At 41.8% G+C, this 10,989-nt stretch overlaps 1 protein-coding gene and 1 long non-coding RNA gene across 3 annotated transcripts in view; both read left to right on the forward strand.

Annotated features, from left to right (window-relative positions):
- LOC138975955 (uncharacterized) overlaps positions 1-10,989 on the forward strand; it is a 149,852-nt gene that overhangs the window by 76,464 nt on the left and 62,399 nt on the right. The gene's annotated exons all lie outside the window — the stretch shown is intronic.
- Positions 841-8,918, forward strand: LOC138975948 (uncharacterized). Of its 2 annotated transcripts, none has more exons than XM_070348722.1 (5): positions 841-1,560; positions 4,549-4,676; positions 5,047-5,165; positions 7,663-7,796; positions 8,341-8,918. In XM_070348722.1, the coding sequence occupies exons 1-5, from the start codon at positions 1,270-1,272 to the stop codon at positions 8,440-8,442; spliced, it is 774 nt and encodes a 257-aa protein (XP_070204823.1). In that variant the 5' UTR covers positions 841-1,269; the 3' UTR covers positions 8,443-8,918. The 2 variants fall into 2 exon arrangements, with proteins under 2 accessions (XP_070204823.1, XP_070204824.1); XM_070348723.1 differs by having other exon boundaries at positions 843-1,560; positions 8,336-8,918.

The raw sequence follows: 10,989 nt of genomic DNA on the forward strand, positions 1-10,989 counted from the left end.
CCAGCACAGCTGGTGCTTTACAATGAACCTGTCAGGCTATACGCACCGCACTACATCATCATGGTTTTTTCGGTGTTGGATGCAGGTATAGCTTGATGAATGAAAAGCGGCACACCGACAATTCGCACTGTTATTTTGTTGACGGTTACTGTAACCTGTTTATCGGCAGGCGATACAAGGTGGCAATAGACCTTGACTGTGGCCTAGTTGGCCAAGTGAGGATAAAAGCATGTGATACACCGAGTCTCAAGATTAACACCACTCAGGACAGACAGCATGACATGGCGCTTTTCTTGCCACTCTTAAAGGAGCTGTAAAGGTTATCGCAAGATCAGTACACGCGCGCACATTGGTAATCGTACAAAGCAGTGCATGCATGTACGAAGTGTCACGACCGGAGCGCTCTCTCTCTCTCTCTCTCCCTCACACACACATATGGACACACATACATGAGACACAAAGATAGACACACACACACATCCACACACACGCACGTACGCAAGCACAAACACACACACACACATACACAAACAAACACACACACACACACACACACACACACACACACACACACACACACACACACACACACAATCTGCACGAACACACGAACGAAACTATAGTTTTGAAATAGGTCACATTCCAACCACAACAACGACTACTGCTACTGCTACTACAATTACTACTACTACTACAGCAACGACAGAAAAGAAATGGATTGTTTTTCTCTTCGGCGTCGGTACTCTGTGAAGCCTGGTTTCATCTGGACTCGAACAGCACCTTTAAGAGATCACTGTCTTGTTTACGAAATTTCCGCATGTCGTGTGGTAAGACGAAACCTCGAGACTAACGTGTCGTGCTGCTTTGTAGAAGTCTCATGCTGGCATGACCGTGCAAATGTTAAAGCACGAAAATTACCTTCCTTTGTCTACGGTATTTTACAAATCGAAGTGCATTCATAGGGATGAAACACGTTTCTCTGTCGGATCGTGTGATTAGTCTCGTGTGACATCCCCTTCACGTGCCTGTGTGTTCACACACGCCCATCTCAATCAGTCGCTCTGCTATATAGTATAATATAATCCGTCTCGACCCAGATCGACACTCACTGTGAAAGAGCTGAAGTGTGATACCTGCAGTATCTACTGATTCGTTTCATAGATCATCGCAGCGCTTCACACATACCTTCCACACTTAAACTCATCGTCGGTGGATATTTGCAAACACATTTTAAACACTGCGAAATACTCCTCGCGGCCTCTTTTTACAATGAAGTCGTTCTGCAGTGTCGGAATGCTCGTGGCAGCAGTGTTGGCAGCCTTGGTAGCGGTGAAGGGACAGATTCCCATACCCAGAAGGGAGCTAGGTTTCGTGTACGCTAACGGACAGCCCAACGCTTCTGTGCACCTGGATTTCTACATTGACCTGATCTGTCCGGACAGCAAGGCGGCACTGCCCACTGTGCTGCAGGTAGCTGACCACTATGGACCGGACAGACTGCAGCTCGTCACCCATCTCTTCCCCCTGCCCTACCACAGGGCGGGGTTCTATGCTGCCAAGGTGGGCTCTCTCTCTCTCTCTCTCTCTCTCTCTCTCTCTCTCTCTCTCTCTGTTTCTCTCTCAACGAAAATATATAGATCAGGAAATTTACATGCGCGGGAAATTAAGATTGCCTTCTCTTGAAAGAGTGCTGAGTTTAACCAACGGGAACAAGTGTAGATAGCGTTTATTGAGTAATGTTCCCACTTGCTTTAATACAGAACAGGGTACCAAGGCAAAACACATAAGTACTTATCTTTATGCTTTCCGTCCATCAAACTGAGAAAGGAAACAAACTTGCATCGGTCTCGGATAGCAATATCTGCTGAAGACACGATAAAACAAATTATTACCAATTCAGTGCCCCATATGGCTTTTTGACAAATCAGAACGGATCCTAGGTGACCCTCTAAATGTTATAACGTTCAGGCTCTTTTTGTTTATCAAGCTAAAAATGAACAAGACAAAGTAAAAATTTAAATCAGCAATATCAGTGTGATTTATTCTAAAGAATGACACTTCAAATGCTGTCAGATAATACTCTTTATCTAAAAAATACCGAAAAGCGAGTTTTGTCGGTGGGTGCTTTAAGGAACAGCGAGGCACCGCCCATCCTCTGAGTGTGCAGTGCCGACTCGCTCACTTGAAATCTAAATTATCAAAGTTCGGAAAATCAAGTGAAATTGGGTCACTCGCTTTACGTCAAATGTATCTTTACGTCATTTCCCATCCGTCTGGAGTCGGTTCTAAATCTGTCGCTCTCTGTTCAACAAGAAAAAGCGAAGCAACCGAAACGCATGTTCAACTTGGTTTGTTGTGTGTCCGAAACGCATTTGACCTGTGAATATTCATCACGTAAGGTGTGTTACTCTGATTGGCTGACCCAGGTCACGAGAATTCTTTGACTGACAGGCATAATCAGGTAGGAGTGCTCCTGTTCCCATTGCGGCTGTTCTGTCTAATTCGCGGGGTCGCTTCGAAAATTTTTTTGGTCGAATTAAACGGTAATAAAACCGTTATTTCTAATATGCTGACTGTTAGCAAATGATAACAGACATGTCTCCCAAACGATATCAGCATTCGCCTAAAAGGCTCATGCTTGATATCTTTTTTCTCGACATATCTGTTATCATTTGCTAACAGTCAGCATATTAGAAACTAGAGGAATACCCGGCTTCGCCGCGGTGAATCGCGAGACAGAGACAGACAGCGTGGCGGTTCACCACAATCACATTTGAAGGCGAAGTCCTGTCAAACGGGATTGAGAATTTTAGAGCTTATTTCTTAGCCCTATATTATCTGTTATGGCTTCTCAAATGCCAGAACATACAGACAGACAAAAGCCGCTAGACCCCATCACAAACAGAACTCTACAATCCACACACAAACACACACACACAGAGAGAAGCCGTATATATATATATGTATATCTATATCTATAAATATATAGAGATAGATGACAGTGTATTTTTCGCGTGGCTATAAATTGATTCGACCTTTTCACTTTTACAGTAAGGACAACTTACGGGTACATGCAAGGAAAGCCCACAACTTCTAAGGCGAACAACTCTGCAGAGTCTGCTGTGAAGGGCGACGGTAGTCTCCCTGTCACACTCGACCCCCTTTGAATGAACTTAAATCCCTCCCAGGTGGAATGGGAACAGCACGAAAATGATTCAGTGACCAAAACACCACAATCACCTTTGAAGGCGAAGTCCACTCAAACGGGATTGAGAATAACTGTTATGGCTTCTCGAAGGAAGGCCTGTACATACTGACACACCAATCTTTCTTTCTTTATTTGGTGTTTAACGTCGTTTTCAACCATTCAAGGTTATATCGCGACGGTGACACATGATAATGATGATAAAATCGTTTATTTAACGTCACTCTGTAAAAACATTGGCGACATTTGTCTTAGATTAAGAACACACACAGGCACGCACACAAACTTTCCCTTTATGTACAGTGGTTCACCACCCTCCCGCCCCCCGCACACTCTCGCTCATCTAATTAAAAATGGTGTTAAGAGATACTTGGATATAAAAAATGGTATTTTTAAAAGTTCTGATAAAAATATATAGTAGCTGTATGAGAAGCAATGGCGTCAGCCGCAGCAAAGTCTCTTCATATCCAGGGACCAAGTGGGTGCGTGTGCATAAGTCCAGCGATAAGTTTGGGACCTTGCCACCCAAGGTCTTTATTAAAACTTAAAAGATAGCTTAATTTTTCCTTTGAGGTATTTGGCAAGATATTTCTATTTGAGTTTATAAACTGAGTCAGGGGTTGAAAGTGGCATGAGTTCAAATCACACTCCAAAGTCAAATGAGCAATGGTGAGGTCGGATTGACAGGTGCATTTAAGCTCTAGAAATTGGTAATTCCCAGCTTATGGTGACACACCAAAGCCGCCAGACCACATCACAAACAGAACTCTACAATCCACAGGTGTTGCCCACACACACACAAACACAAACACACACACACACACACAGAGAAGCCGTATATGTATATCTATAAATATATAGAGATAGATGACAGTGTATTTTTCGCGTTGCTATAAATTGATTCGACCTTTTCACTTTTACAGTAAGGACAACTTACAGGTGCAATCGTGACATTCTAAAAATAGTAACGTAGTAACGGGAATATGGATTGACGCCACACGAAGGAAGGGAGATAAACGCTGAAAACACTGGAGAAGATAAGGAAGAGTTACTGGGAAAAACCAAAATCGGTTCAGCGCTGCGCGCTGAGAGCACGTGTTGAAATATCTCATCGATGAGGTTGTGTCCGGGGTCTCTCTGAATAAGCCCACCAAATTTGAAGCAGATCCATCGAGAACTTTGGCCGTGCATCGCGCACAGACACACAGACAGACAGACAGACAGACACTAGTCGTATATATATATAGATAACTCATAATAACCAACTAACCGTCAATCAAGCTTCTAGATGAGATCGGGACTATGATTCTAGGCAGGATGTGTAGCTTTGCAGTGTGTTTCAGGGTGCGCACGTGGTGGACATGCTGAGCAAAGGAAAGAGCACGTACGCCTGGTTCAACATTCTGTACAACAACATTGACTCCCTGGTCAACACCGCCACTCACCAAATCTCCGACGCCGCGGTTGTCCAGTGAGTAATGCATGCCGCAAAAGTCATCTTGATGATGATGATGATAATGATAATGATAATGATAATGATGATAATGATGATAATTATAATAATGATGATGATGATAGAAAACACAGCTGCCGATATAAATTCCCTTTTGAGGGATAAATACCACACGTTTAAAGTTCTAGCAGTAAGATAATTCTCCAAAAGAGAGTCAAGTCCTATGGAGAGTTTTTATACTCTGAATTTTTAAATTTACACGGTGCTTAGTTAACCCTAGGAGTAAACATGAATGCTAAAACGACGTACGCGACTCCAGTAATGGAAATGAAGTAATACACAGTCATTGGCGAGGCAAGCAAGCAATGTTCACTTCTCTTCTCCCCAGACAGCTGGCCAAGCTGGCAGAGGACGTGGTGTCGGGGTCAAGCGGTCAGTTCGCAAAGCTTGTGGACAGCGACACGGTGGAGCAGGACACTCGTGTGGCCTGGAAGTACGCCTGTACACGTAGGTCTACACCGCACACCTTCTCCTTCTTTCTCACTTGTATACACACTATTGGACGTTAGAGCTTGGTACTCTGCGGTCTCTGCTTGGGATGAGTGAGGCTGAAGATCTCGTCTGCTTGTGTCTTTTTGTCTAGAAAATGCTTGATTTTCGGGAGTGAGGAGTCGGAAGATGAGGGAGAGAGGGGATAAGGGGGTGGGTGGATGGGTGCAACTGAAGACCTGTTGTCTCCTTTTTTTACATTTAGTCAAAACTTGATTAAATGTTTTAATATAGACGGGGAATCGAGACGAGGGTCGTGGTGTATATGTGCGTTTATCTGTGTGTGTGTGTGTGTGTGTGTGTGTGTGTGTGTGTGTGTGTGTGTGTGTGTGTGTGTGTGTGTGTGTGTGTGTGTAGAGCGATTCAGAAAAAACTACTTTACCGATCTCCATGAAACTTGACATGGGAGTTTCTAGGTATAATATCCCCAGACTTTTTTTTTCGATAGATGTCTTTGATGACGTCATATCCGGCTGTTAGTGATAGTTGAGGCGCAACTGTCACGCTCTCATTTTTCAAACAAATTAATTGAAATTTGGGTCAAGAAATCTTTGACTTGGTTCGGACTTCGGGATTTAATTTCAGCTAAACAGCTTAACCATTAGTTCATTAGTTTGCTCATTAAAGTTGTCATTAAAAACGAATTTTCACTAACAGATTAAAAATGGTCTGGGGATATCATCTGGAAGAATTTGTATGTCAATTTTCATGAAGATCTGTCCAGTAGTTTTCTGGGAATCGCTCAACACACACACACACCCATACCACCCTCGTCTCGATTCACAGTCTAAACATTAAGTCAAAACTTGACTAAACTTGATGATAACATTGTATTTTTTACTATTTCCTAAATTTAAAATAAGAATCAGAAAATGCGTAAAAAGAACACATAACAGAGCTTATTTAACAAAACCCTTTCTCAAAAGTTAAAATATATTACCATTCATGTTTATGTAGACATAGAGCAAACAAGCAATCACAGGTTTGAGAGGGGTGATAAAGGTGCCAAATACAAATACAAATCCAAAGGTACTGCATAGGCAAAATTATGGAACGGCAAAGTTCGTGGTACCTGCCATTGTAGACGTGCACAAATCTGCCTCAATAAGTGTTAAAACATCAAACAATGTTTTTTTTAAAGCAACCAAAAAACAACAACAAACCCGACTTGCTCGTTCATTCATATATGTGAACGGAAAAAAATCGTGATTTCAACAGGATTTGTTGCATACTAGTCAATTAAGCATGACTGAAAGGCAACATCTGCCGCATCAAAACTTGTTGAGAAAGAAACATGAGAAACTGAAAAATAATCAGGTGATGTACTCATCTTCAAACATAACAATGAACAGCTGACACATATCGACGCAGGTAGCCTATCTATCACAACATATATTCGATGCGGTACATTCACAGGAAATGAAAACTAATTTTGTTCATGGCACAGCACACGTTCGAGAGAGAGTCGGAGAGATCAATAGAAGCAACTACTGACGACTTTAGGTCACACAGAGAGAGGGGGGAGGGAGGAGAGAGAGCACGCAAGCACGCACGTACGTACACAAGCACGCACACGCGCGCGCGTACACACAAACACGCACATTCACACACACGCTCACGCACGCACATACGCACGCACACACGCACACACAAACACACGCACACACAAACACACGCACACACATACATACACATACATACACTCTTACATACATACATTCGGACGAAAAAAAGCATGTATACTTTGCTTATTCTGTTACCCTCGGTAAATAAATAAAGTTCAAAGTTCAAAGTTCTCTCTCTCTCTCTCTCTCTCTCTCTCTCTCTCTCTCTCTCTCTCTCTCTCTCTCTCAACACACACTGTTACGATCTTGTCTCCCCTTACAGAGAAAAGACACATTATTCACACATTTCAACACCTGACTTTGCAGTATTGGCATGAGTTACTTGGAAAGACAGAATTTATGGCGTGTGTGGATTCTTATTTCATAATGAATCTGGTCACTGCGGCTGTTACATCTGCCTTTTGAATAATGTTCACTTAATTAAAATCAGTTATCTCCGAAGGCGTTGATCACATGGCTTTAAGCAGTTTATTTCCTTGACAAACTGGTGTCAATTAAAAGGAGATATATATATGCCACGCCTTATTGATGCAGACCGATGGACACAATTTTTTTTTAAATTACCTTCTGTATTACCACCCCAATCCCTTTCCTGTTTGTTTTTGTATCTAGCTTTTCTGTTTGTTATTGTATTCTGGAATGAGTATTTCGATTCAGTCCGCCATCATGCTTACCACTGTTATGTTTTCACTAGGATTTCCTGAAATAAGCACTATGCTTCAGTGAGAAATCCTAATTGCCATATATATTGTTCATGTCATGATACAAAATTGAATAAAGTCTTGTTTAAACCAACAGCTTGGTACATTGCACTGCTGATATTTGTGTAGGGGGCGTGGCGGCCACGCCCACTTTCATGGTGAATGACGTGCTGGTGTCGGCGGACCCCTCGTGGACAGTGAAAGACTGGAGCAAGGTGATTGACCCTCTGCTGGCCCCTCAGCAGCCTGTCGTCATTTTCCAGGTAAGACATGAGGGAGTCGCATGAGGTCACATGGCCACAGTACAAAATAATCAAGTAGCAAATAATAACAGAAGTAGCCCTCTAAAAAAATAGAATCAGTGTTAAATGTCAGTTTTGATGTTCATTTCGTGGTCCTATAGCGGCCACGGAGAGTTGATCGATTGTTAAAAACCATTTAAACTATAATTCTTTTGTTATTCTGCAGGCAGCATCTGTAGCATAGTTAGTGCGGTTTTGACCAAAAAGAATAATAAGAAACACTAAATGGACACACCCACAGACGCATATCCCTCATACTCCCCCCCCCCTCTGTCTCTCTCTGACACACTGGTGTCAACGATACCACTCTGTATCACGTGATTTCCCTTATTAACAAAAACTGTAGTACGTGAATGATTGATGATTCATTAACTGAGAGATTGGTCATGTGGCTGAATTTTGCGTCTTCTTGCGGCATATTCAATGTCTACTAAAGGCAGTTGTGTGTGTGTGTGTGTGTGTGTGTGTGTGTGTGTGTGTGTGTGTGTTGTGTTGGACAGTAAAGACGTGCCCGGCCGACACCAAACGCTGTGAATACCTGCCCCGCAAGGTGGAGTGCTGTACCAAGGGAGAATACTGCATCCCTAACGTGGGCTGTCGCTGCTAGAACCAATACCAACAGACAACGCTTGACATTTCAAGATGTGTCAAAGTGAACTCTTATTTATGATTTGTTTGTTTGTTTGAAAACTATTTTGTAATTTGTTTGTATGACTTTCGAAACCGGTGTTACCTGAAGAATAAACACCTCCATAATAGTATTAACACAGATATATTATTCATAAAATATCAACTGAAAAAAAGAATGTCTGGCGAATTTTGGAAACTGCTGAACGATTTCAAAATAAAGCGAACATACTTACAACAGGTATACAGCACTTTTGCGTGTTGGTGAAACAAAATATTCAGTGTAATTGTTTAGTTACGTTTGTTTTCATGTTCATTTTCAGTTTGTGTTCATTGTTTCATATATTTCAGGTGACTCAATCTTTTGCTGACTGCTTGTTTGGTGGTTGGTTTCTTGCCATCGTATGATAACTGTGGTGATGTTGATGAATACATTGTAAAAATGACCGAAAGATATTTGGGTATTCGTTTCAGAGTATTGCATGAATCGAACGCTTCTCTCTCTCTCTCTCTCTCTCTCTCTCTCTCTCTCTCTCTCTCTCTCTCTCTCTCTCTCTCTCTCTCTCTCTCTCTCTCTCTCTCTCTCTCTCTCTCTCTCTCTCTCTCTCTCTCTCTCTCTCTCTCTCTCTCTCTCTCTCTCTCTCTCTCTCTCTCTCTCTCTCTCTCTCTCTCGTGGGCTATGTTTAAAGCCCAATGTATCACACCCTTATTAATTTCGTTTTATGCACCAATTTCATTTGTCTGAAAATTGTCAATCAACTCATTGATTAGAACAATAAAACATCCATCCATCCATCCATCCATCCATCCATCCATCTCTCTCTCTCTCTTTCTCTCTCTCTCTCTTTCTCTCTCTCTCTCTCTCTCTCTCTCTAAAAAACCTAAATGGATCGACAAAGAAAATGTTGCAAATTACCGTGATTTTTTTAAAAGAACATGGTACACATGAAGAGTACAAACAACAAAGAAATAAAGTGAACTCCCTGAAACGAAAACGTAAACAACAATATTTTCAAAACCTCATTAGGCCTACATCTAAACAAGATTCAAAATCTATTTGGAAAGCAATTAACCAACTCACAAACAAAGACATTGCAAATAAATCCTCCCAAGTTATTAATATTTCTGTAGATACACTTAATGAACATTTCTCAAAAATTGCCGATAAAGTGATTTCTTATGATCGGACAGAATCAAATGATTTAAAACTTTTTGAAAGAATACTGCAATTCCAAACATATCCATGTTCATCATGCATTGCAACCAATGAACATACTGGATGTTTACTCTCAGCTACAGCATCTTAAACAAACCGAAACACGTGACATAGATGGGCTTGATGCAAAATTATAAAAATGGCAGCTCCAATAATCACGGATACATTAACTTTCATTTATAACATATGTATCGACCAATGCTGTTTTCCAAGTAAATTCAAACAGGCTAAAGTGATTCCTCTTTTTAAATCGGGGGATACTACAAATCCTTCAAATTACAGACCAATATCAATTCTATCAATCCTTTCAAAGCCTCTTGAAAAACATATCAATAAGCATATTCTTTTGCACTTTGAGGACAACAAATTGATACATGATAAGCAATCAGGTTTCATGCAAAAACACTCATGTCAAACAGCGCTGATCAGCTTAGTTGACCAATGGCTAAACAACATTAATAGTAACCAGTTCTGTGCTGCTCTATGTGTTGACTTTGCTAAAGCTTTTGACCTAATTGACCATAAACTCCTTATCAAAAAGCTTGAGATTTATGGATTGGCAACTGATTCTGTTAGCATTTTAAAATCTTTCCTGTCAGATAGACAGCAAAGTACTTATCTGAATCAATCATACTCTTGTAAACAAACAGTAAGGTTTGGAGTTCCACAAGGTTCTATTCTTGGTCCTTTACTATTTTCTATCTATACTGTTCAAAAAAAGAAACGCATAGTTGCTACTTGCCAAATTTGTTTTATTTTTCGAAAAAATTAACAGAAAATCCAATATTTAGATTATTTGTTTGAAATTTGGTATGGACACAGTTGAATGCACACAGAGTTCATTTGCATCTTCAAATCAATCAGTCAATCAATACGATTGGGTGCCGAGGCTGTCAAGTCAGTAGGGGGTGTGACTGCCTTGAGCAGCAACAACTGCCCGGCACCTTCTGGGCATGGACTGGATCAGATGCCGGATATCTTGCTGTGGGATGGTGTCCCACTCCTCCTGAAGTGCCTCAATAGATCGCGGTGATTTGCCGGCGCTTCTTCTCGCCTGCGCACACGTCTGTCCAATTCATCCCAGAGGTGTTCTATCGGGTTCATGTCTGGCGACATGGATGGCCAGGGAAGCACCTGGACATGGTGGTCGGTGAGGAACTGGGTGGTGAGTCGTGCTGTGTGCGGGCGAGCGTTGTCCTGCTGGAATATGGCATCCTGGTCAGCCAGAAGAGGAAGGGCGTGTGGGCGCAGAATTTCCTCCACGTATCGCTGGGCAGTTATGCGCCCTTGGACGTGCACCAGGGTGCTCCT

This window comes from Littorina saxatilis, linkage group LG9 (genome assembly GCF_037325665.1).
Source record: "Littorina saxatilis isolate snail1 linkage group LG9, US_GU_Lsax_2.0, whole genome shotgun sequence".
NCBI lineage: Eukaryota > Metazoa > Mollusca > Gastropoda > Littorinimorpha > Littorinidae > Littorina > Littorina saxatilis.